The 27,904-nt window shown below is 46.2% G+C and overlaps 1 protein-coding gene across 1 annotated transcript in view; it reads right to left on the reverse strand.

The window, feature by feature from the left end:
* Nucleotides 1–27,904, reverse strand: part of SPTBN5 (spectrin beta, non-erythrocytic 5) — a 1,776,766-nt gene that overhangs the window by 1,614,775 nt on the left and 134,087 nt on the right. The window contains exons 10-11 of the mRNA XM_085627084.1: nucleotides 26,602–26,755; nucleotides 19,556–19,756 (exon numbers count right to left, since the gene is read on the reverse strand). Coding sequence (XP_085483210.1) covers nucleotides 19,556–19,756; nucleotides 26,602–26,755 — 355 coding nt within the window. The remainder of the gene's footprint in view (nucleotides 1–19,555; nucleotides 19,757–26,601; nucleotides 26,756–27,904) is intronic.

Genomic DNA, 27,904 nt, shown 5'->3' on the forward strand with positions numbered 1-27,904 from the left:
GTGCTTGGTAACATGTGAGATGGTGCTCTAGCATGAGCTGAGCCTGTCTGCAGCTTTCGGAACCTTGTCCTTATAGCTGTTCTATGATATAGCCTACCATATACTCTTAAAGTGCCTTATAATCTAAGACGGTTATGGTAACTATGGTTTGGCTTTATCAAAACATGTCGTGTAAGGTGTCTAACACTAGGGAATAATACCCCCATGCCATTTCTGGACATGAGAATATTATTCCCCCCTTCTAGAGGGAAAGACATGTTAAAATCATACTTCAACTGTTAGCCTCTGACCAAAGCCTCAGCATCACAAAATGGATGCTGCTGCCACGACACAAGTCTGACCTCCTGCAGCTGGGAGTGATCCCAGCCAGGGAGGCCTGGACAATAGGTTTCCTGCTTGGGGAGGTGCTAGCACCTCTCCAGACAGCCTTTAGTGTATTGGGGCAGGGTGGGCTGAAAGGAATGAGACATGCCTGGGGCACACAAGGTGTTCCTTGCATAGTCCAGTTCAAACCGGCGCTGGGGCACTCCAGCCCCAGCTCTGGCGCGAAACTGGACAAAGGGAAGTGGGTGTAACCACCCCCCTCCCAGGTCCCACCCATAAGGCGTGACCTAGCAGGTATCCCAGCCCCCCAGATTAGTATAAGAGTGGGAGTTGGGCCTCAAGACTTTAGATTATCCTGAACCTGCAAAACTGAACAGAAACTCTGGACCTTCGACATTCGACGAAAGAAGAAGACTGAAGAATCTCCCTTGTAGCCAAGGAGTGGCTACCCTGTGCAAACAGGCACCATCAAGAGACTACCCTTTGCTTTGTGAAACGTTCGACGAGGAACCGACTGCAGAGCCCGACCAGAGCCTTGATTTCCAGACTTCTCCGACCCTCATCCACATCTGCAGCAGAGCTGAGATCCGTGGAGGCGACGAGCGACGTGGGACCGGCTACCTGGGAAAAGTGGCTAGTAACTTACAGCGCAGCTTCTGAGGTACCCTCGAAGTTGTGCACCGGGGATTGAGAAGCCCCAACCCCAAGCACCATCTGCACCGAAGACCAGCCCCCCACACTCCACGAGTCCTGCGTGGGGCCCTTCAGCATTTTCCTGCTTGCCGCGTCTGTCCGGTTGCTTGCCCGCTGGCTAGTGGCCTTTGTGACGACGCTCCCTGAAATCTTCTGCGCTGGTTTGGCTCCTCCAGACTGGCTCCCGCTTCTCTGCAAAGAAGAAGCACCCCAGACCTTCCTGGTCTGCACCAGAAGCAAGTCCTTTGTTCTTCGTGGGTTCCGCTTGCCAAGGCTTGGTGAGTCCTAGTCCAACTTCGACGCCGCCGACAGCAAGAGCCTTCGTGGGACAGCTCGCCTCCTGGTCCTGGTCATCCTCGACGCTTCCTGGTCCTCCTGGCTGCAGCGACAAGCTTCACCTTCACCTGCAACTCTTCACGACATCGCCTGGTTCCTTCCTGGTTCCACGTGGTCACTGGCTAGTGACCTTGACTCTGTCCCCTCTGCTTGCAGGTTTCTTCTCTTCTTGATCCCAGCCTTGGGATCCACCGGACACTCTCCCCTGACTGCCTGTCAGCATCTTTCTTCAGGCATCCATAGGAGTCGACGACGAAAACGACGCATCTTCACCCCTATGCACCCGCAGCCTGTGGGCTAGGTAACTTGGGTACTCCGGTGCTCATCAGGGTAGTGACTATCCTAGTGTCTAGTTTTCAAGTCTCGACTTCCTAGCTACTCCGGAAGTGTCCTAAATCTATCTATTTCTAAACTGTAACATTGCTATTGACTTTTACGCATTACGCGTGAGTGTTTCCACTCTGCACACGAATCCCGTGGGCCTCCCACTTCCTAACTAACGCTAGTGTAGTGTAGCCCCAGCGATTCCCTAGGCCTAGGCCTATTCTATTTCCGTGACAGTGGTTCTTATACCACTTATTTAGTATATGGTTTGCGTGGCCCCTAGGGCCTAACTGTATTACTTACCTGTGTGACTTACTGTATGCATTATTAAGACTGTGTTGTACTTACCTCTAAACTCATAAAGAGTGCTGAGGGTTTGCTTAGAATAAATACACTTTATTTTATATATATATCTGTTGTGGTGTCCTTTCATTTGGTATTCAAGGGATTATATATGGTATCACAGCTGGCTTCACATGCCATTCAGAGTTTAGCCTAAGACTGCTCTTGTCCATGCTACCACTAGGATAGCTGGTCTATAAGGTTGACTTTACAACCAATCACCATAAGGGTATTTGGACTGATATAAGGTGTACACTATAACTAGTGACATCATACATCAGGCCAACTTCTCACATTGGTGAGCAGCGGTTGGGATCTGAGCTTGCTGTTGTAATACCATTGTAATCTTGAGATACTAAATTGAAAGATCACACAGATATTGTCTAGGTACATATAACATAGTTTATAATACTTAAGTCCTACTGGACTTAGTAGTGGTAGGTTGAAGGGAGTAACACACCCTGACTACAACTACTAGAGAGGTTTAGTAGAAACAACTAGTTTAGGTAGGTGCACACACCACACCCTCACTAGATCATGCCTCTGGGAGGAGATCAAGTAGATGCTCTCCCAGGAGGGTCAGGTCTGCAGAAGACCCCCTCTAGGTATGATACCTTAACATTCCAGGAGATGAGACAATTGTGTACCTCCAGAGGAATAAAACAGGGTGCAAACCCTACCCTCCTTCAGTTAAGACAACTCCTAGAGGAGTATGATGCTCAGAGGGCATCTCAGGCAGGTGCCCTAGGCACAGAGGAGGGTCTACCCACCACAGAGGAGTCAGATGGGGCTTCAGATGGGGAGGTAGACAGCCAGAGCCAAGTAAGGAGACTTAGCCAGGCTAACTTAAGTTTACATGGGAGTTTGCATGGGGTCCCCCCATACAGACCCACAAGTAGGCATTCACAGAGAAGCAGGAGGGACAGATCCCCTTCAAGGGAATCCATCCACTCCCATGTCTCTAGCATCTCTAATGCTTCCTCTCACAGGGGAATGACTTCACCTGAGAGAAAGGAGCATGCAGCCAGAATGAGGGAGGCTAATCTGAGGATTCAGAGGGAAGAACTTGCCCTTGCCAAAGAGAAGCTTGCTCTGGCTAGAGAACAAAAATTAAGTGGGTTAGAACCCACTGGTGGCAGCAACATTCCTAGAGATAGAGACAGGCACTATGATAATAGAAACCTGAGCAAGATTGTCCCTCCCTACAAGTGTGGGGATGACATCCACAAATGGATAACTGCTTTGGAGAGAGCTTGCAAAGTACAGCAGGTACCCCAAAGTCAGTGGGCAGCTATCTTGTGGCTCTCCTTCTCTGAGAAAGGAAGAGACAAGCTCCTCACAGTTAGTGATGAGGATGCAGATAATTACACTGTCCTGAAGAGTGCTCTGATTGATGGGTTTGGCCTAACCACTGAACAATACAGGTTGTTGTTCAGGGATACCCAGAAGACACAGACTCAGGACTGGACTGACTTTGTAGAGTGTGCCACTAAGGCTCTGGAAGGCTGGCTAATGGGAAGTAAGGTTAAGGACTATACAGGATTGTATAATTTGATCATGAGAGAGCAAATACTTAACAACTGTCAAAACCAGCTATTGCATCAACACCTGATTGATTCTGATCTGACTTCTCCCCAAGAATTGGGAAAGAAGGCAGATAGATGGGTCAGGACTAGAGTTAAGCAGAAAAACCAGAACCAGGGCGGTGATCAGAAAAAGGCAGACCAGAAGGGTAATGAGCAGAAACAAAAAGACCAGAAGTCTTCACCAGGCCCCCAAAAGGCTCAGGGGGAGGGTGGTTCCAAAAAGGATAAGAAGAAAGATGGCCAAAAGAAACCATGGTGCAACTATTGTAAGTCCAACTCACATTGGTTTAGTGAGTGCACCAAGAAGGATAAGCCCCCAGCCACCATTGCCCCTAAGGCAACTGTACCCCCTAGTTCAGCTGTAAGTGGTGGTTCCCAGCAAAAGGGTGTAGTAGGGTTAACCCTGGGAACTGAGGAGGATTCTGGCCTAGTCAGAGTACCTACTCAGGCTGTCCTGATCTGTGATGGGGACTTAGCTTTGTCCTCTACTGTAGGCCCCAGTAACCTGGGCAAGTACAGACAGACACCTTTTATCAACCAAAGAATGGCTCAGGCCTACAGGGACACTGGAGCCAGTGTCACAATGGTGACACCTGCTTTTGTGGACCCTGGACAGATCATACTAGGTGAGAATTACCTAGTGACCAACGCTAGCAATGCCACTACCTCCCATAGTGTGGCTATTGTTAACTTCTCCTGGGGAGGGGTAACTGGCCTCAAGAAAGTTGTTGTTAGTTCAGACCTTCCTGTAGAGTGTTTACTGGGCAATGATCTTGAAACTTCAGTTTGGTCTGAAGTGGAGTATAGGTCCCATGCAGAAATGCTGGGGATAGATGCACATGTCCTTGCTGTGACCAGGTCACAGGCCAAAAAGTGCAACACTGAACAAGTGCTGGATCCTGAAACTATGGACCAGTCACAACCCAAGAGAAAGAGCAGTAGGGTTAAGGCTGCGCCTTCCCCCCTGCCTCAGGTGGTGGATCAGCCCTCCCAGGAGGATGATTCTGAGAGCCCTGAAGGAACTGTCCTAGAAGAACTTGAACCTGATCAGGTTGAGTTTCTTGGGACAGGGGGACCTTCCAGGGCAGATCTGAGGCAGGCTCAATTAGACTGCCCCTCTCTTGAACCCCTCAGACAGCTGGCTGCTGCTGAGGCTGCAGGGAATGCTCAAGGTACCCATAGAGTGTATTGGGATGAAGGGCTACTGTACTCAGAGGCTAGAGACCCCAAGCCTGGTGCATCCAGGAGGTTGGTCATACCACTGAAGTTCAGAGGCTTCCTTCTAACCTTGGCCCATGATATTCCCCTTGCAGGACATTTAGGCCAGAACAAGACTTGGGACAGGCTTGTCCCTCACTTTCACTGGCCCCATATGTCAGAAGATACTAAGGAGTTTTGTCGCTCCTGTGTCACCTGCCAAGCCAGTGGCAAATCAGGTGGCACCACAAAGGCCCCCCTCATACCACTACCTGTGGTGGGGGTCCCCTTTGAAAGAGTGGGCATAGATATTGTAGGACCAATGGACCCACAAACAGCATCTGGGCACAGATTCATACTGGTGATAGTGGACCATGCCACCAGGTACCCAGAAGCAATTCCCCTGAGGACCACAACAGCTCCTGTTGTGGCAAGGGCCCTGCTTGGAGTATTCTCCAGAGTGGGCTTTCCAAAGGAGGTCATTTCTGACAGAGGTGCCAACTTTATGTCAGGATACTTGACTGCAATGTGGAAGGAGTGTGGTGTTAACTATAGGTTCACCACACCCTATCACCCACAGTGCAATGGGCTTGTTGAGAGATTCAACAAGACCCTAAAGGGAATGATAAAAGGATTACCAGATAAGCTTAGGCGAAGATGGGACATCCTTTTACCCTGCCTTCTGTTTGCTTACAGAGAGGTCCCACAAAAGGGGGTTGGCTACAGCCCTTTTGAGCTTTTGTTTGGGCATCCTGTAAGAGGACCCCTGTGTTTGGTGAAGGAAGGATGGGAGAGACCTCTCAGACAACCCAAACTAGACATAGTGGATTATGTACTTGGTCTCCGCTCCAGGATGGCAGAGTATATGAAGAAGGCTTCTAAAAACCTTGAGGCAAGCCAAGAACTCCAAAAAGCTTGGCATGACCAAAAGGCTGTACTGACTGTTTACCAGCCAGGACAGAAAGTGTGGGTGTTGGAGCCAGTGGCCCCAGCAGCACTCCAAGACAAATGGTCTGGACCCCACACTATTGTTGAGAAAAAGGGAGAAGTCACCTACTTGGTGGACCTTGGGACTCCCAGAAGCCCCCACAGGGTGCTTCATGTCAACAGATTGAAGGCATATGTTGACAGGGCAGACATGGGGCTACTCATGGCTACAGATGAGGGGCAGGAGGAAGAGAGTGACCCTCTCCCAGACCTGTTGACTCAGAACCCTGATGATGGCTCAGTTGATGGTGTGGTCTTTTCTGACAGCCTCACTGTCCATCAACAACAGGACTGCAGACAAGTTTTGCAGGCCTACAGACATATGTTCTCTCTGACCCCAAGTCAGACAAACTGGTGCACCCATGAGGTGGACACTGGTGACAGTCTGCCTGTGAAGAGTAAAATCTACAGGCAACCTGACCATGTCAGGGACTGCATAAAAGTTGAGGTACAAAAGATGTTGGAGCTGGGAGTCATTGAACCTTCAGAGAGCCCTTGGGCTAGTCCTGTAGTCCTTGTGCCAAAACCTCACACCCAAGATGGTAAGAGAGAGATGAGGTTTTGCGTGGATTACAGAGGTCTCAATGCTGTCACTAGGACAGATGCCCACCCAATACCTAGGGCAGATGAGCTCATTGACAGACTGGCAGCTGCTAAGTTTTTGAGCACATTTGACCTAACAGCAGGCTACTGGCAAATCAGACTAGCTGAGAGTGCAAAGGCCAAAACTGCTTTCTCGACCCCAGGAGGACATTATCAATTTGTGGTAATGCCCTTTGGTTTGAAGAATGCACCTGCCACTTTCCAAAGGCTGGTGAATCAAGTCCTTACTGGGTTGGATGATTATTGTGCAGCTTATCTTGATGATATTGCTGTCTTTAGCTCCACCTGGGAGGATCACCTGGTCCACCTGAGGAATGTTTTAGAGGCCCTGCAAAAGGCAGGCCTCACTATCAAGGCCACTAAGTGCCAGATAGGGCAGAGCAAGGTTGTATACCTGAGCCACCTAGTTGGTGGGGGTCAGGTTCAACCACTGGAGAGCAAGATCCAGACCATAAAGGACTGGGCTCCTCCAACTACCCAGACTCAGGTCAGAGCTTTCTTGGGCCTGTCTGGGTACTACAGAAAGTTTGTTAAGAACTATGGGTCCATAGTGACACCACTTAATGACTTGACCTCCAAGAAGATGCCAAAGAAAGTTCAGTGGACAGTAAGCTGTCAAAAAGCATTTGATGACCTGAAGCAGGCCATGTGCAGTGCACCTATTCTGAAAAGTCCAGACTACTCCAAAGAGTTCATTGTCCAGACAGATGCTTCTGAGTTAGGTGTGGGAGCTGTTCTTTCACAACTGAATGTAGATGGTCAAGACCAGCCCATTGCTTTTATAAGTAGAAAGCTGACCCCTAGAGAGAAACGTTGGTCAGCTATTGAGAGGGAGGCCTTTGCTGTGGTTTGGGACCTGAAGAAGCTGAGGCCATACTTGTTTGGCACTCACTTCAAGATTCAGACAGACCATAAGCCCCTCTTGTGGCTAAATCAGATGAAGGGTGAAAATCCCAAACTTCTTAGGTGGTCCATTTCCCTACAGGGGATGGACTTCACAGTGGAACATAGACCTGGGACTGACCATGCCAATGCAGATGGACTCTCCAGATATTTCCACTTAGAACATGAAGACTCAACTGGTCAAGGTTAGTTTAATGTCCCTAAGTTTGGGGGGGGGGTTGTGTAGGAGAGTAGGGTCTGCTTTCTATGTTCACCCCCACTTTTTGCTTTTGCTTTACTGGTTTTCGACTTAGATGTGGCTGTGGGCCTGCTAATCAGACCCACAGCCCTGCTGTTCTCTCTCTAAACTAATACTATGTACTTTAGGTGCATAACCCATTTGGATAGGATCACCTTATTGGCCCCTGTACAGTGTACCCTAGGTACCCAGGGCATAGGTGTACCCTAGGCCTACCAGGGGCTGCAGCATGTATTGTGCCACCCCTGGCCTGGCCTTCCATTTTGACACAACTGGCTGATCACTCAGCTGGGGCAAGGTCGTGTAATCACCCCTTGCTTAGGTGTAGTATTCCTATACCTCACTTACATATAGACACATGTGTACCTATCAGTCACTCCTATGGCAGGCCTTGACAATCCTGGAGGCAGAGTGCTTGGTAACATGTGAGATGGTGCTCTAGCATGAGCTGAGCCTGTCTGCAGCTTTCGGAACCTTGTCCTTATAGCTGTTCTATGATATAGCCTACCATATACTCTTAAAGTGCCTTATAATCTTAGACGGTTATGGTAACTATGGTTTGGCTTTATCAAAACATGTCGTGTAAGGTGTCTAACACTAGGGAATAATACCCCCATGCCATTTCTGGACATGAGAATATTATTCCCCCCTTCTAGAGGGAAAGACATGTTAAAATCATACTTCAACTGTTAGCCTCTGACCAAAGCCTCAGCATCACAAAATGGATGCTGCTGCCACGACACAAGTCTGACCTCCTGCAGCTGGGAGTGATCCCAGCCAGGGAGGCCTGGACAATAGGTTTCCTGCTTGGGGAGGTGCTAGCACCTCTCCAGACAGCCTTTAGTGTATTGGGGCAGGGTGGGCTGAAAGGAATGAGACATGCCTGGGGCACACAAGGTGTTCCTTGCATAGTCCAGTTCAAACCGGCGCTGGGGCACTCCAGCCCCAGCTCTGGCGCGAAACTGGACAAAGGGAAGTGGGTGTAACCACCCCCCTCCCAGGTCCCACCCATAAGGCGTGACCTAGCAGGTATCCCAGCCCCCCAGATTAGTATAAGAGTGGGAGTTGGGCCTCAAGACTTTAGATTATCCTGAACCTGCAAAACTGAACAGAAACTCTGGACCTTCGACATTCGACGAAAGAAGAAGACTGAAGAATCTCCCTTGTAGCCAAGGAGTGGCTACCCTGTGCAAACAGGCACCATCAAGAGACTACCCTTTGCTTTGTGAAACGTTCGACGAGGAACCGACTGCAGAGCCCGACCAGAGCCTTGATTTCCAGACTTCTCCGACCCTCATCCACATCTGCAGCAGAGCTGAGATCCGTGGAGGCGACGAGCGACGTGGGACCGGCTACCTGGGAAAAGTGGCTAGTAACTTACAGCGCAGCTTCTGAGGTACCCTCGAAGTTGTGCACCGGGGATTGAGAAGCCCCAACCCCAAGCACCATCTGCACCGAAGACCAGCCCCCCACACTCCACGAGTCCTGCGTGGGGCCCTTCAGCATTTTCCTGCTTGCCGCGTCTGTCCGGTTGCTTGCCCGCTGGCTAGTGGCCTTTGTGACGACGCTCCCTGAAATCTTCTGCGCTGGTTTGGCTCCTCCAGACTGGCTCCCGCTTCTCTGCAAAGAAGAAGCACCCCAGACCTTCCTGGTCTGCACCAGAAGCAAGTCCTTTGTTCTTCGTGGGTTCCGCTTGCCAAGGCTTGGTGAGTCCTAGTCCAACTTCGACGCCGCCGACAGCAAGAGCCTTCGTGGGACAGCTCGCCTCCTGGTCCTGGTCGTCCTCGACACTTCCTGGTCCTCCTGGCTGCAGCGACAAGCTTCACCTTCACCTGCAACTCTTCACGACATCGCCTGGTTCCTTCCTGGTTCCACGTGGTCACTGGCTAGTGACCTTGACTCTGTCCCCTCTGCTTGCAGGTTTCTTCTCTTCTTGATCCCAGCCTTGGGATCCACCGGACACTCTCCCCTGACTGCCTGTCAGCATCTTTCTTCAGGCATCCATAGGAGTCGACGACGAAAACGACGCATCTTCACCCCTATGCACCCGCAGCCTGTGGGCTAGGTAACTTGGGTACTCCGGTGCTCATCAGGGTAGTGACTATCCTAGTGTCTAGTTTTCAAGTCTCGACTTCCTAGCTAGAAGTGTCCTAAATCTATCTATTTCTAAACTGTAACATTGCTATTGACTTTTACGCATTACGCGTGAGTGTTTCCACTCTGCACACGAATCCCGTGGGCCTCCCACTTCCTAACTAACGCTAGTGTAGTGTAGCCCCAGCAATTCCCTAGGCCTAGGCCTATTCTATTTCCGTGACAGTGGTTCTTATACCACTTATTTAGTATATGGTTTGCGTGGCCCCTAGGGCCTAACTGTATTACTTACCTGTGTGACTTACTGTATGCATTATTAAGACTGTGTTGTACTTACCTCTAAACTCATAAAGAGTGCTGAGGGTTTGCTTAGAATAAATACACTTTATTTTATATATATATCTGTTGTGGTGTCCTTTCATTTGGTATTCAAGGGATTATATATGGTATCACAGCTGGCTTCACATGCCATTCAGAGTTTAGCCTAAGACTGCTCTTGTCCATGCTACCACTAGGATAGCTGGTCTATAAGGTTGACTTTACAACCAATCACCATAAGGGTATTTGGACTGATATAAGGTGTACACTATAACTAGTGACATCATACATCAGGCCAACTTCTCACACCGGCAACTCCTGACCTACCTCAAGCCTCCAGTCGACGCCTGTAATCTCAATCCAGAGGATCCCCTCTACCGCGACCAGAGCGGGTGAGACTTTCCGATGTCCCAAGGCACCCCTGCACCCGACGCCCCACGGCCTTGTGTGCCAAAGCCAACGGTGCCTAACCAACCCAAGATAACCTAACTTACCCCTCAAAGTGGTGGTCGCACCCAGAAGCTCCTCGGCCCGAGCCTGCAGTGTTTCATCTAACCGGAGGTTCTCCACTGAAGGTCACCCGACCTCAAAACAGAACCCTGCACCCGGCCGCCCTAGTGCCACTGAGGGTGCACCTTTGGTGCTAATTTGGTTCCCTATTTGCCCTGACCTAAACCCTAGGAGCTCTGCTCCCACAACCCAGTGGCCTGCTTGCCAGCAGCCACCAACGGGAGGCCCCCTATCCCCCGTTGAATAACACTGGGCCTCAACACTCTGCTGAGGGTGAAACAAAAGTACATCTCTGACCCTGGGGGACCCCTGAGTCTAACACCAGAACCTTAACTCCCACAGTCGATTACTTACCTGTGAACCGATAACCTGTTTTTCCTTTATAGGATAACATTGAACATTTTCTTCCAAAAAGTGTGGAGTATTGAAATCTAAAGAAATGCTTTAAAAATCATGCCAATAACCAAAACGTATTTACTTACCTGTTTTCAGGAAATGTCCCAGTGCTGAATCTAGGTATCCAACACTGTGTTAGAAAAGTAACAAGAAACTTACCTGCAATTTACTGAAAAAGCCTATTCATTCCAATGTACTGTATTTGCTAAGTGTTGCAACCTACTGCATCCCCTGTAAATCAAACAAAGTACAAATTCCATTGCATTTTCAAACTGTTCTACAATCAGCAACTTATTACTGTAAAGTATTTTATGCTTACCTGTGCCAGGCTTGCTTGGTTCTAAAATAAAACAACTGTATATTTTTTATACAAAAACAATTGGCCTAGAGTTCAATTCTTGAGTGTGTGAGTTCATTTGCTGACTGAGTGTGCACATCAAATGCTTAACACTGTCCTCTGATAAAGCCTTACTGCTCGACCACTCTACCACAAATAGAGAGTAAGGTTTTATCTACCTTTAACCTCTGCCTACCTCTGGGGTCACCTGGACTCTATACACACTATACCTCATTTTGGTGTAGTATATATAGAGCCAGTTTCCTACACAGGGTCACACCCTTACCTTCCCCCACCCTGCTCCTAAATGCAACCAAGCGGACCTGGTACAGACATTTTTGGCTCCGGTGCAGCTGGAACCTATGCTTCAAGTAATTTATTTCTTATTTTGACTGCTATGCACTCACAAGAGCTCATGTAGGGAGTGTGGAAAGCCTCCCCCATTATGAAACGCCAGCGCTGGGTTCGAAAGGAATGCTGGTTAATGGCTAGGGCCCAGTTTTTAAGTTTATACTCTTCAGATTGCTGATGAATATGCAAATAATTGCAAAAGCTATTAAAGGTTCCGTTTGCAGGGTAGGGACTTTCATTTTGGTAAAGGACAAACCTTGAGCGCTCTTGCGTAACCAAAATGATGACACACATGTCCTGCTGTGTTCAGTCAGAGCTGTTTATAAATCTGGACTGAAAGGGCTGCTGGAAATACTTTGCCTCTTAATACGAGGGGACATTAAGGGAGACCAATGTGGTGACTTGGTGGAATATTGTGTGATTTTCGTCAGTTTCAGTTACATTACATGCTTAAACGTATGTGTTACGAGCTAAATTCAGCCATGTATCTGGTTTAAATTGGCTCCAACAGTGCCACTGATACTTGACTTCTGTCTTGTAAAAGGAAGGCCTGATTGTGTAGGATATGTGCCCGGACTGGGGAGTTTTATGTATTTTTTTCTTTTTCTAAATAGTGCTGGTTTTCTGTGGCCAGAACTGAGGGCTGTAAATCACACACAGAACAATGCATTCGAGCACTCAAAAGCAGTACCAATGGGTCATTCGTTCACACTTTCTTGATGGCACCTCTCTTGGCACCTCTCCTTGACCAAGTTCATTAATTTTTGGTTGATGTAAAAGTTATTCTTTTTGGGATGGATAATTGACAAAATAGTCCCATTGTCTATTAGTGGAGTCTAATAAATTAAAGTAACTGTATTTGTGGCCACTTACAGCTGATGGCACACCACTTAATAGAAATCAAACTCTAGGAAATCTAAATATTTTTGGAACCAAATGTACATGCTTGATTAACAGAGGATGTGCTCATGCTGGACATTAAATGACATCACAATTTCATAGGCCACAATCCAATATTGTAATAATGGTGGGCCACAACTGTAGAGTGATCTTACAAATGTTTGAGGTCCTGGGCCTGAGACTTTTTTGGGGAACTAACAATATGGCAGATTCATTGCTTAATTTGTAAAATAATAAGAGCAGGTGCACGGTAAGTAGGAACGCTTTTGAATGTTGTGTGTGTGTATAGGTGAGAATGTGTAATTGCGAGATAGAACCATGTGCATGCATGAGCATTTCTTTGTGTGCGTGAGTGCAAGTGGGAGAAAGAGTGAATCAAGTGAGTGAGAATGAATGCTAGTGAGTGAGGGAGAATGCAAATAAGTGTAACTGAGCGTTACTCTATTTGGCACAGAGTGAATTGGAGTGAGACAGACTGAGTTAGAGAATGAGTGAGTTGGAGTTGCCATCAGTGACACTGAAGGATTCAGAGTGGGACTGGGTACGTCAGTGCGACCAGATAAGTCAGGAGACTGAGTGATAATGAGTGAGCCAGGGTAAGACTAAATGAGATTGAGGCAATCAGAATGAGTGGGACTGAGAGAATAAGTGAGACTGAGTGGGTCAGAATGAGATTGAGTGAGACTGCACGAGTCAGTGAGACAAAGTGTGTCACAGTAAGCAAAAATGATTGCAAGAGCAAATGAGAGTAAGCGAATGAGACTAAGGGGCTGATTATGCAAGACCGCTCACCATCGTAGCGGTGTTTGGGACTGCCCGCCAGACATGCAGCGGTCCCACCACTGCAATTAGGATGCGCCAGCCATACTGGCGCATCCTAATCGCACTCCAAAGGAATCGCACTCCAAAGGAAGGCCCAGGTACAAATATTGGACACCAGTCACCAACTATTCAGTACAAATCTGGACTTCTGGACTCCGCCAGGAAGAAGGACTGCTGTGCAGCTGAAAGGACTGATGGTCTACTGGACTGTTGCTCTGAAGGAATGCTGACATGCTGACCTGCTGGCTACTGACCTCTTGCCCAGGTGAGAAGGACTGGGCCTGCAGCGGTTGAACCCAGGACCCCACAGTAACTCTAAGGGCTAGGTGACTGGCCTCTGACTAGAGCCACAGGGACAGAAGTCTCCAATAACCTTGAACCCAACACCTGGAATCTGCCAACTGTGAGTCCTACCCTGCCAAGTGGTGCTACCCCAATCCTGGACCCTTAGAAGTGGACCCGAAGGTGCTCTGACAGCCCACCTGTGGAATCAGTAGAACCAACACATCTCCTATGCTGACCCGGCAAACCAGAGCGACGCATCGCCTCTGCTGCAGGATTTTCTCAGAACAAGAATTCCGCATCGACCTCGCAGTCCGCAGTGGAACCGCTGGTGTGCAACACTTCAGCGACGCAGGCTCCCACATTGTAGCCATGCAGCTCTCCAGAACCAAAGCATCGTCTTAACTGTGCAAAGCATCCTTGACGTCGCTACTTTGTATCACAAGCCCTCGTTGAAGCAATCATCGACTACGAGGCAGGACCTCGTATCACAGCTCTGCAGCTCCTCGGAACAAGCGCATCACCTCGGCTTCGTGACACATCCTCGATGCGGGTGCCTCACAACTCTCTGCAAACATGATTTAAGGTACTCTTGCCCAGCGGGTCTAACTGGGTCCCTGTAGCCAGCCCGTGCTCCATCACAGTTGGCCTCAACTTGTGACTTTGCCAAAGTCTGGCGCGGCTTTGGGCTTTCTGGTGCTATTTTTACTGGAATCTTTAAAATTGCATATCTCTGGTTCTACTGATTGGAGTTTTGTTGGGAGTTTTCTTGTGTTCTGTTTTCACTTTCTTACTGTTTGAAGTGCTGCATAGATACTTTACACATAGCTTCTAAGTTAAGCCTGGCTGCTCTGTGCCAACCTACCAGAGGGTTGAGCAGAGATTGATTTGGGGTTTGCTTGTGCCTCACCCTGACAAGGACTATGGTTCCTGCTTGAGTAGGGTTTCACCCACCTCAACCAGAAATCTAATTTCTCACAGGAACTTTTTTTACTGAAGCAGGAGACCACAAAAGGTCCAAGAGACAGAGGCTATGTGACAAATACTTGCTGCAACTGGACATTTCTTCAGCATAGCCATGTTGTGGGTCAATGATGATGTATAGCATTGTAGGAGTCTGGCTTATTATATGGTGCACACTTATTTAAGTGAAGCACCTTCCACAAATCCAGGCAAACCTTATGATGATTTTACTGGTCTTAGACAACCATAGAAAGCTCTCTAAGTGGTAAGTGTGGAGAGCAGCCTTCATGCTTAGTCTAGAAGGAGTGTAAAGCAGTTTGTTTCACCAGAACTAATCATACAGTATAGGTTTAACGAAAAAGAACCACACAGTGTAGTTATAAAAAAAGTATATTTATTTTACACACTCACTAACACATTGGTATATCTCCTACCAAGAGATATCAACACAATACTTCAAATGTAAACAGGTAAGTAATCACAAACACACAGTGGTCTACAGGGGGGAGCAAACCATATTCTAAAGAATTGGAATGCAAACTGCGACCAAAATCGGGACTTGAACCAGAAGACTCACAAGAGCTGGGGACACAAGGAACTACCCGAGGTAAGTAGACAGGAACCCTACGGAGGCTGTGTGATGAGTGGAAACACAGCTGTGTACTCAATTCAAGTCAATTGGAAAGTCGTGGTTGCAGTTTTTAAGAAGAAGGACCCTACCCAGTGGACCTTGAAGAAACCCTGTGGAAGACAGAAGGCTGGAGAGTCACCCCACCCGTGGATACCCCCAGGAACCAGGATACCTACATCAGGGAAGCCGGGTGCATAGGTGCGAAGTAACGTTGGAAGCCGCCGTAGACCACAATGGAGGACCTCAGGAGAGATGCCACTGGCAAAAAAGGTGGAAGAGTCCTGTGAAATTCTCGGATGTATTCTTGAAAAGAAGTACCTGTTAGCAGAGGGGACAGAGTCTATGCCACTCAGAGATGACCAGGAGGCACGGTAGACCAATGAACTCCGATGACGTAAGATGCAGGAGTGATGATGATGACCTTGTTGCTGCAGTTGTGAGGACCAAGCCACGCTGTAGAAGACCAGAAGCTGTTCACAAGCTGTCCTATATCGGTAGTCAAGAACCAGGGAGTCGGTGGCCAGCGGGAGCACTAACAAGCCTTAGCAGCGGCAATAGACACGGAAAACGAAAAAGGTGCAGCGTTGGGACCAGCAAGGTTCAAGAGTCTCACCAATTGCAGGAGAGTCAGAGCAGGCCCAGAGCAAGCAGGGGAGCCCACTGAAGCCAAAGAAGACTCTCAAAAGGTCCCACAGGCCCAAGGCACATGAGTCGCAAGAGGACCTTGAGCAGCTCACCAGAGATGTAGGTCCATGGGGCAGAGGATGTGGTGAGGATCAAGATCTTGGCAGGCAGAGATGCTGGAGGCTAGAGCTTCTTGTAGCCCGAGGATCTCTGGGAGACAGAGTCAACAAACCTTGGCAACGGCAAGTTGATGCGGATCACAGGGGTTCTGTTCCAGCGGTTCGGACGAGGGATACTGGCCTCAAACTTGCTGAGAGGCCAGGTCCAGCCTGTGTTTCTGGGCCTTTCAGAGTCTGCAGGTCTTCAGGAGCAGCAGACCGGTCAGCTTCGTTGCGGTGCCAGCAGATGCAGGGGAGTGACTCCTTCAATCCAAGGGAGATTACTTTGGGTGTCCTTGATGCCCACAGGCCTGCAGAGGAACCTGGAAGAAGCACAGACAATGCAGAAGACTGGCAGAACAGCAAGACCAAGAGCAGCAGGAGTCTTCCTTGGTGCAGTCTCGGTTCCAGGCGAACGAAGTCCACTGAAGTCCAAGGTGCCCAGGCGGACGAAGTTGAAGTGGTTTCGGGGTGAGTTTTGTCGCACAATGAATGTGAAAAGCCACCCACAGTTAAGCCCTTAAGTACCCTAGGGAAAGGGTTGGGACGATTCAAGGGTCCCTCTTCCCAGAGGAGGGGTTTGACAGAGGGGAGGATACTCCCATGTCCTTTATCCAGTTTCACACCAGAGCGGGAGCCAAGGGCTCCCCGAACTGACTAAAACTGGAATATGCAAGGAGGGCACCAAACTTTCCCTTCAGAGCAGTCTGATGGCGCTGGCAGGCGCCCCCACCCCAGCCCAATATACTAAGGGCCTCATGTAGGTAGCCAAATACCGGTCGGTAACGGCCGATTTTCGGTAATTATACCGTTACCGACCGGTATTTTGGCTTTTGGTATGTAGGGGGAGAATTTCTGTATTCGGAATTTACCGAATCGGTAAAATTACCGAATCGGTAAAATTACCGATTCGGTAATTTTACCGCTTCGGTAAATTCCGAATAGAGAAATCAGATGTAGGGGGACTGTGTGGTGTGTGTGGGGATTCGTTATTTACAACCAACTAATAGTTGGTGGTAAATGACGAATATGTGTGTAAATGCATTATTTTGCCCGTAGATGTGTGCAATGTGGCAGACACACATGCCCTCAAGGCATGTATGTGTGCCACATGTGCACACATGGCCGAATCAGGGGTGCAACAGGGTGTCAATGTGACACCCTGCCACCCTTGCATGTGCTCCCCCATTACCGAATCGGTATTTACCGATTCGGTAATGAGGCATACCTTCCCATCAATGGGAAGGTATGCCTCATTACCGATTCGGTAAATACCGATTCGGTAATTACCGAATTATTCCGAATCGGTAATATTTACCGACCAATTACCTACATAGCATTTACCACTTCATAAATACCGAATCGGTATGATTCGGTATTTATGAAGTGGTAAATGCAAGCCCACCTACATAAGGCCCTTAGTCTTGTCTGGGAGGTGGTCACACCTCCCTGTGACAGGAAACCAATTGTTTTACCTTCCCCTGCTTGAGCTCAGCTCAGCAGCAGGAGGGCAGAAATGTGCCTGTGGTTGGCAGCAGCACTAGCTTGCTGTTAGACCCTGAAAGGCTGGTACCGGGAATACATGGGGGCACCCTAGAGGATCCCCCCCCAATACGTGGGATCCTACATCCAACACTGGAATCAGATTTGGGGTAGGATGCCAACATGTTTGATACCAAACATGACCGATTTCGGTACAGCCAATATATAGTTAGACATCTCGTAAATGACTTGATGTCCACTATATGTATTAAATTGCTAACTGCACTTACATGTCCAGAGAATCGACTCCAGGGTTTGTAGGGGGTGTCTTGTTCATGCAGGGCACCCTCACACTTATAACCTAGCACCCTGCCTTTAAGAATGAAAGTACTGCCTTGGGGGTGACTTATTGGTTTTAAGTGCAGTGACCTCAGATATAAGGAAACAGATTTGTCGTAAGTGGTGCTAGCACCAACTTACACAGGCTGCAATGGCACAGTATGTGTGGTCTCTCATGGATGACATAATACATGTTGCAGCTTATGGGAGACCCCTGGTTTACCTGTGCCCTGGGTACCATAGTACCATATACTAGGGACTTACCTGGGTACATCAGTAGCCAATTGGAAAGGTACCAAAGTACGTACCACTGCCAAATTTAGGTAGGAAGCACCGTGACTGGGGTCCTGGTTAGCAGGAGCTGAGCCAGACTAGTCAGAAAACAGAATAACACCAGCAAAAAGTGGGGGTAACCATGAAAGCAGATTCTACTTTCCTACAAGCATTATTCCACCTCCTATCCTTCTAAATCTAGTATGTATTACTCAACATATAATTTCATCTTTAGAAAAGTGATGAAAATGTTACCTCTTCTCAGATTCTGCATACATTCTTTTGTGCTGCAAAGTACACCTTTCTTTTTTTGTGCTACCAAGTACACCCTTCCTTTCAATGGCACAATGGCCATGTTCTGTCACACTTCTATTGAACTAATTGGATTAAAAAGCTGATATCAATTTAATAAAAAGAAAGTGCAGGATTTGAAAGGATATCTCCTGCCAGCATAAAGTGACCTGCCAGAATTTCTTCAGAAAAAAGAAGACATTTTCTTTTTTGCAGCTCTAAATTAAGTTTTAGTGCTAAATTCTGAGATAATAACCCCAATGCGATGTACGCATCCCGCACAATCTCATCAATAAAGCGAGTTCAAGGGCGAAGCGTCCCCGGTGCTCTTTTGAACTGACCAACACCCATATACGGAGGCTTTGATAAATCAGCGGCATGCCTGGGGGGAGGGAAGGGTGGTTGTTTGGAAGGGGATTGGGGGGGGGGGGACTTTTGTTGGGTATTAGTTGCGAAGGGGAAACCTGAGGAGAATTACGACTAATAGAGTGCATTGCGACGCACTACAGGACAAAGAGCTGAGGGCTGTCATAGGGCTAGGATGAATAGTCCCTTGCTTGCGCATAGATGGGACTGCCAACTGATAGTGAATATCTACCCTGAAATTCTTATGTTTAACTGCATTGAATTGTATGATGGAACTCATGTACTTCCAACAAGCTCTGTGGGATGTTTGCTATGTCTTCTAAAAAATTAATAAAACCTGTTTACAAAAAAAAATAAAAACCCAATGCGATAATAACATTGATTCATGGTACTGACCCTAGATTTAGGTTTCTGGCAGAAAAGTTAAGTGAAAAGCCACCAGGCTTTTGTTGATGAACTTTCTATTATGTGAAGCAGTATTATGATAATACTACAGTGCATCAGTGACTCCAAATATGCTGAAGTGGATGAAATGTGTGGAAAGTTACCACACATTTTTGGAAATTACAGTAATAACATAAAAGAGAGCAAAAAACGCTTTTATGGTAATAGTTGCGAATGTAAAAATGATATTCGTTGTCATAATTTGGCGAAGCACCCTTATATTTGAATTAGGCAATCCACCTCACAGATCTGCAGGACCAAGAGATGATCTGGTCCCCTGGAGAAGTGGCAGCCCTCTGCATGACAGGGAGTGTAATTGTCGATGTTACACTATCCATGGTAAGACCAGCATTTACTTATATTGGCCCTCAGAGAACAGTTCTCTGATTTTTTGTGAGGGAAGGTAAATTTAGTTTCAGTCCAAACTTTGCATTCACATACCTGCATTATTAGCGCTGCGACATGTAGAAGGGTTTTGCGATTAGCCACCTCGTCTTGTAACCGCTTCCATTTCTTCTGGATGCTATTGGTCCGCTTCTGGATTTCACCCTCATTGGAAACATCCCTACGGCACAGGTCTTGGCCCTGCTTCACCACATTCTCACTTATTGTTCTGTGAGAGTTGCACTCTGCCTCAAGAGCCTACATGAGCAATATCAGAGGATCAAAAAGATAATTCCGCCTCTCAAGGAAAACGAGTAAACTCTTTCACACTATGAGATACCACCAATATTTGAGATTAATGAACAAAAAAGTTTAAAAAAAATATGCTTTAAATTCAATATTGATTTTTATGTACAGTATACAACATCTACAGATTTCACAATCTGTGACCCTTCTGTTTCATGAACTACATTAATTGCCCTTAAAGAGACAACAGAATTCATTACACTACAAATTAAAATCAGTGTGAGGTCTCTTAAAGATATGACATGTAATTCATAGAGAATTTACCACACTCGTTTGAAAGTCATGTGTCTCTTCTTTTCCATACTATCAACTTTTAAAAACATGACCTGACATATGATCAAAAACATCTTATGGATTTTTTACTCGTGCGTGTTCACCTGATTACCACCTCGTCAACGGAATCACATATTTCTAGATACAATGGTCCAAGTACCCTCTCCTCTTCTGCAAAGCAGTGCTTTGATCCAGCTAAGAAATCCTCCAATCAATTAATATTAGCAACTATCACAGCATTTATCATCAGTGCAACTACTGCATGATCCATCTGTAATCAATATATCATGATTATTGTATGCAGTGTTTGCCTTAGTTTGCATTTAGTCCTATTTCTATTTAACCATTTCCCTTCGAACTAAATAGTTCCCATGTAAAAACTAGAGCCAGGTTTCTAATAATACATCCATCAGTAATCATCGGGTAAAATATGCCCATAAAGAAAATAGACAAGTGTACCACAGATGGAAGAAACAGTTATTCTGACACAATATTGATATGTCTTTTAACAAGTTGAAGTCATAGAGGTGTGATGTGCATTGAAAATCTAGTTTCTCAATCTCGAATGATGCTCTTCACAGCCAAATTAAAATAGCACAACAAAACATGTAAGACTTTCGACAAAGAGAATTACACAAAACCTTCACGTATTCATTGTAAATCCTATGACGTCACCCACATTAGTGATAATGATTGCATCTTGTGTGCCCCACCTTCGTTGGAAGCAGTGCACGCCAATCACATTTGATAAACACCTAGCACCTCACATGTTGCTAATGCTGAATCTTGTTCCTCGCTTCAGCCCTCTGTTAATAGTAAACCTGGCGTCCCCTTCTTCCGACAGTGGGCCTTTCCCTACAATGTGCCTACCGGTGGGAGATCCCATTAACATATTCCTCACTACTTTGTGGGATGAATTGTTTAACTACTGGATACTGTCGTACCTGCTGGTCATGGGTTTGTTGTGCTTTGCATATTATAATTGCTCTCTATTTACCTGTGGTTAGGTTGGGAGGGAGTAAGGCTGTTTACTGTCTCTGATATTTCGGCCTCAATTGAGTGTGTGGGGGTTGTTTTTACTGGGAAATTACTTTGTTTGAGACACCCAACAGCACCTGCGGTGCTCACCACCCTAAGACTGATCTTCGAGCAATGAGGGCATTACATACCCAGTCATATCCCATGATTCTCCAGCTGCTTTGATACACTAATAGCCCCACATTAGCTATGTTCCCTCTCTGGCTGTTAACGTGGACCTTATGTGGTGTGAATGAGCCTTGTAAGGCCCACCAGTTGTTAGCTTATTCGAACAGAAACAATGTTAACATTGGCCTCCTGCAAGAGACCTACCTGATTTATCACACTTTTTCACTACTGCGAGCGAGCTGGTTCAACATTGTGGCCGATGCCTCCTACCTTGTATGCTAAGGGGGTGGCAATTATTTTTTAGAAAGAGTGTACCGTACCGTGGCAGCCATATAAAATTATACAAGATTCTGAAGGAGGTTCATTATACTACATCGTTTTGGACTGATTCTGCAGTTTTTTTTACTCTGAGAGTGTATTGAGGCCTGCTAACCAGACCTTATTGCCAGTGCTCTAATCCTCAAAAGTGTATGTTTAATTGGCTTATACCCAAGTGGCATAAGTTAACTTACTTATGAGTCTCTTGTATATGGTACTTCGGGTACCCAGAACCTATAAGTTAAAGTAGCCCCCAGGGGCTCCAGAACCAATTGTACCACAAAGTGTGACAAAGTAAAATGTATCTCCCAGACTGTCATTCCAGCCTGGAGAACAGCTTTAAGTTGCTAGCCTGACTATGCCATTTAAACTAATGACAAAGTCTAAACCTCCTTTTTTTAATATATAAAAGTCGCCCCTGAGGTAGGTCTAGCGAGTCATAGAGGAGGAAGCTGCATATTTAAAGGTCAGACATGTATTTTCATATGCCCTAACAGTAAAATCCCCACGTTTTAGTTTTTACTGTGGAAAGGCTGGTAGCCCCAGGGGCAAGTACATGGTTACACGCTGACAACTCTGCTGTGCTAACGTCTGAATGGGACTGCTAAAGTTGGTACTTCAAAGTATCAAATTAATCGTTGAATTAAACCCTACTTGATGCCCAAGTTGAATTTCATGAAACTTTTAAGCATATGTAACAGGTTTTCCAGTGGCCTTTCACAGATGTCTTAATGACTCCCAGGAGTGGGAACAATAGAGGACTGCAGTCAGAAGAGAATTCATCTTCCCTGGCAGTAAGCCACATAGAGTGTAAGCCCAAATGGGAAGCTTCAAAGGGGAATCCGCCTTTGTAGGTAAAACAGAGAACACACATGAGAGGGGCTACACTTTTGTTCAGGTAGACGGTCTGGCGTCAGGGATAGAGCTGGGAAAGCAGTTGCCAAGCCATAGCCACACCTCTGGTGTGCGCTACCAAGCCAGACACACCAAGAGAAGGGTTCAGCCATATTGGAGGTTGACAGTATAGTGCTCGCTGCAGTAGTTAGTTGCTACAAGTTGCGGGAAGTCGTCATTAGGTGGGAGGGAGCCTGGTAGGCCATTGGCTAGTAACCACTGCATCCCCTAGGGGACTTCCTGGGCATAAATATGGCACCCTTGGCACCCAAACCTCAGATTGCGTCTGACTGGAGAGAGGACTGTAGTAGGACTCCCCTGATGTTCCCTTGACCAGCAAGATAGTCTGCAACAAATACTGGACTGCACCTGCAGATCCCTGGGCTAGCAAAGAGAGGTCTGTGCCTGTGGTGCCTGGCTCGTGGAAAAGTCCAGGGCCCTAGCTAGAAAAGGAGAACCCCAAGAGTCAGGTGGCTGATTCTTGTTACAGCACCAGGGCTACAGAAGTTGAAAAAGCACGTTATGGCTAGTCAGTAGCCACAATCATGTGACTGCCGCCAACGTGCAGCATGGCAGACTGAATCTCAATGTTCAAAAGTTGCACAGAGTCTGCTGAACCCAGAAGAGCTGCCGAAGTGATGTCTGGTCACCCAAGATAGACACTGGCCTTTGCCAAAGGAACTGCTGATTTCGCTGTGACCGGAGACCAGTAGTTCAGTGGCAACTGGACTTTTGCTAGACCTAAGAACTTCGAGGAACATCGGCCCCTGTGGCCAAAGGCAACCCACCTGGACTGTGGACCATGGAGTAGTCCCAGGAAGACCCTCGTCAACCGGTGGTCCGCCCATAGAGCCTGGAAATGGACTTGAGACTGCTTTGTTGACAAGGTAACTATCCTAAAAATTCTTACTGGTCCCTTTGACCTCCTCCCTGTTAGAGTTGATTGCCAAAGCGGGCAGGATTGCTGAACGCATGATTTCAAACACTTTCGGTTACTAATGCTTGTTGGAATTTAGAGCAATTTACTTTTTTACTTAAAAATCTATATCTCTGGAATCCTTCAGTGGATTTAGTTCATGTTGGTGTTTAAAAATTCCTCAAAGTAAGATCTATTTGAATAAATCAATGTTGGATCTCCTTCGTGTTGGGTGACTTTCGTATTTCATAGTTTTGGTACTCCTAAATTCTTTACACGTGTTCCTTTGTTTAAGCTTGACTGCTCGAGGCCACAGCTACCCAGGGTTGAGCTAATGGTTTTGTACACAAGACTGACTGGACCCAAATATGGTGTTGTGAGTGTCTTACACGGTGAGGACTCACAATCACACCATATAATATACCACTTTCCTTACATGGGTCACTTATTTGGGCAGGTGATTTTAATAATGTGATAGATCCGCTTCTAGATAGGTTGGGGTCTGCACAACATCCTGATCATAAAGCTACATCATACTTAAGTGATATTATAACTATGCATGACATTTGGCGTACTAGGCATCCCGAGACTCTGGAAAGCATCTGCATATGTTTTGCACATAATTCCTGGTCGAGACTCAATGATTGGTTGGTAACTAAAACTGTCCGGGCTTACACTGCACAAATCATACATACACCCTGAACACTACAGGACCCTGCCCAGTCCTTTCCTGATGCACAGCATAAAGCATTCTTCTAGAGGCTGCTCTGATCCACCAATTAGACCCAACATTAATAAAGTGATGGTCGACATCACTGAGACATTCGGCTCCTTGGAATGGTGGTACCTCTTCACACTATTGCAGTGACTCGGACCTGATTGGAATTTCATTGGCTGGATCCAGCTATGGTATAAAAAACATTTGCCGCATATCAGATAGAATGGATTAATCTCGAACTCCATACCTCTATCAAGGGGGACCAGGCATGGAAGCCCACTCTTCCCCATATTAATTGCGATTGCAAAGGAACCATTAGCACCAGATTAAGAGAATACTATTCGCATAGGGGCCTCACTTTTATGGTCCAGCACCTTATTGAATCTCTGTTTGCCGATGATGTTACACTTAGAGATCCCTCAACTAATACTTTACCAATAATTCCAGAATTTATCAGGCATATCTATGAATTGGTCTAAAGCAGTTATTTTCCCACTCTCTCCACTGTCGCTGTGAGTCCGGTCGACTATCTTTTGAAGTCGTGTGACGTGTTGATTACATATCTTAGGATCCAGGTTAGCTGTGGCATTGATTTGTTCATGAATATACCCATACCCCTTTCTCAGCATTTTTCCAAAAGAATGAAACTCTGAATGATCAAATTAGCCTGGGCAGACAAGCAGCCATGATTGCAGTGGAAAATATTGAATCTCCGTTTGAACAGGGAGGTCTTGCAGTTCTCTGCTTTGTTCTATATTATTTATGAGCTCAGGGTCATTTTTCACGCTGTTTCATATCCCACACTAACACAAGTACAGCTCTCTGCTTGCCCATAACTAGACCTACCACTGACATTAACACTGTTAGGGGTACGGTTTGGGCTTGGGATAAGCTTAGGTACCGAGCTCATTTAGGCAAAATATTTGTCCCTAGAATACCACTTATTGACAACCCCAGTCTTCCCTGTCCTGTTAGCCAAAAGCAAGTAAGCAGCTGGCAAACTCGAAGTTGCTTAAGTTAGGAGACTTGCATCCCACAGATTGGATTTCACCTGCTAACCACTACCCAAGAGACTTCTACCCGCACTCCACTAGATGTGTTTTGGTACTTTGGACTTAGTGAATTCTGTAGCGCTTCCAATCCCCTCTTCCCTCGTCCTCCCCACTCATTACCATCCCTGCCGATTCTGACAGACACTACATCTTCTCGCAATTTATTATCCTGGCTATACAATACATCACTGAGGCAGGCTCCAATCTATACCCCACAGTGAAAGAAAAATAGTCTGTAGAAGTTGAGAAGATGGTCACTGACGAGCAATGGAAATTTAGTTGTTCTTTGATCAGGAACCTCTCCCTCAACTATACACTGTGATTGATACAAGTTAAATGTTTGAGTAGATTAAATTAAAGTCCTGTAACATTGTATGAATTGGACTTCAGGGCCAACTCCAACTGTAGTGGTTGCTTTCATTTGGCTTGACTTTGCCTGAAGGTTGATGATTATTTGGAGGAGATATTTAGGGCTCTAATTGAAGTGATGGAAGTCCCCATCCCAAATACCACTCTCTTTGCTCTTTAGGGATATGTTAAAGACATTCATGCTTCTGTTAGAAGGCTCACTGTCTTAATTTTATGGCGATCCATTTAAAAAAAATGATGTATTGCAATGAACAATTAGGCAGCTCGTGGGAACTGATCCCTGCTCGTTCTATATATTCATATCTCTGAGCCTCCTTTTTGTGTGCATTCTACTGTGCTCGAAGTTAGCTCTAGAAACTGAAGACAGTGCTGATGTACCTCCAGGGTCATAGCTTACCTTGCATTGTCCACTATGGATCATCAGGTTTTTGTTACAGTTAACTGGTTATGAGTATTACTGTGCTGCTACATCCACACTAACAACACTACGTTGGAGGTCAGCTAGATGCATTCAAATATTTGATGATGAGCTGGGGGTAATTGTCTTGGGTGCTGTTTACTATTGACAATGATTTTGACAATGGTGCTCTCTATACGGGGTGGGTATTGTTTCTTTTCCTTTAATAACTTAAATAAATACATTTATTTAACAAATATGAAAAAGAAGTATCCGTATCCATCAGGACCACCTCAACTCTGATCCAAATAAGGAAAGGGTTTCGTACTCACCTCTTCTCTCTTCACGGAACACTACGTCATGACGCAGTAGTAGTCGACTATCACTATCTGAACTCATCTACTCCCCCAGTTGTTCACTTGACCACACATACTTCTCTTTGACCCTGTACATCACTCCCCTACCTTTTTGGCTAGGTTTGTACTGCCAAAATCATGCACACATGTATAGTTCAAAATGACATTGGGAGACGTCATTGTAAACAAAATTATAATATCTTTGGACCTGAGCAGTCTTAGAAGTGTGACTCAGATTATTCTCAAAACTGTTTCCACAGCCATTGAGGCTCAGACATGTGGGTTAAGGACCAATACTCTTCTTAGGCATGAAGGAGTTAAACTAGAGTGAAACGTAAGATTAAATTCAGAGCAGTACCTTATGTTTCTTGATGGAGGCCAAGATCTGGCTATGGTCTTTTCCCAGTGTGGCCAGCCTTACCAGCTGCCACTTCTCATGCATCCAAGACTCCTCTTCCCCACAGTCACGGAAAAACTCAAAGCGCTTCAAGGTGTCCTGAAGGTGAGACCAGCTGTGCCAAGAGAGTAGACATTGTATCACATTTATTAGATAACAAAAATTGGTGAAATTATGTAATTTATTTAAATTATACATTTTTGAAGTCAGCTTTCATTTCTAACAGCCAGAACGCAAATACTGGTTGCACACTGCACACTGACTCTTTGCGACCTTTGGGGTTTTGCCATTCAACCTATGCCTTAATAGGTTGCATCTCAAAAATCTCCATTTACAGAGGGATGCAGCAGCATCGCAGAATGATTGAAGGTAACTATTTGTGACACTGTGTGAATGGCTAAAAACACAGGAATGATGACCTGCAAGGACAGATGACCACCGTATATCTATTCCCTTAAAAGAACCTGTTCTATGTTTTTTGTTTAGGAACACACTGGAGGCAGAAGGCATTGGTCCCAAAGATTAATCCCAGTTCCCCTTACCCTTTCCCTGAATCTTCCTAAAAGGGAAAGCTGGTCAATATGCACAGCTTCTTCTTTGCAAGTCTCTTAACCACCTCCTTTGAGAAATCAGTAAAATAGCAATTGTTTGCGAGTGCAATCGCAGTTACAAACCATTGCTGCATATTATTGCGAATCGCAATTCGGAGCGGATAACTCTGTCACGTCCCTTCGTATTTGCAAATCAGAATTTGTCAGTATACCGACTTTGCAAATTAGAAAGACTTTTCTAAAATTGGAAAAGGGCTTTAGTAAGTCCAAAAATGTCTTTCTGTGGCTCCAAAGCTTGTGATTTTGAAAACTGCATGGTTTGCAATTGTAAAATACTTTAGTACATCAGGTCTACACTTCTAAATGGCACTAAAGATGGATAAACATCTATACCATCAACAGCACACACTTTCTTATGATTTCATGTGGTCGTTTTTGGGTCTATAGTCTAGTTTCCTCTGTTTCTTTTGTAGCTTATAACAAGTGAGACACTAACAGCCCCACTTGTCCCTTCCCTTACACGTCTTACTATTTTTCCTGCTTCCATGAGCCTCTGGCACCATTCCAACCTGCTCTCTTTGTATTTTCATCTATTTGGAAGCTGCCATCTCACAACATCCTCCCCGGATATTATGAGTAGGAATGGGCAAAACTGGCATAATTACTCAAAATACAGCAAAATTACACTAGCTTACATGGAAAAAGCAAGGAGC

The sequence above is a fragment of the Triturus cristatus genome, chromosome 9 (assembly GCF_964204655.1).
Source record: "Triturus cristatus chromosome 9, aTriCri1.1, whole genome shotgun sequence".
Taxonomy (NCBI): Eukaryota; Metazoa; Chordata; class Amphibia; order Caudata; family Salamandridae; genus Triturus; species Triturus cristatus.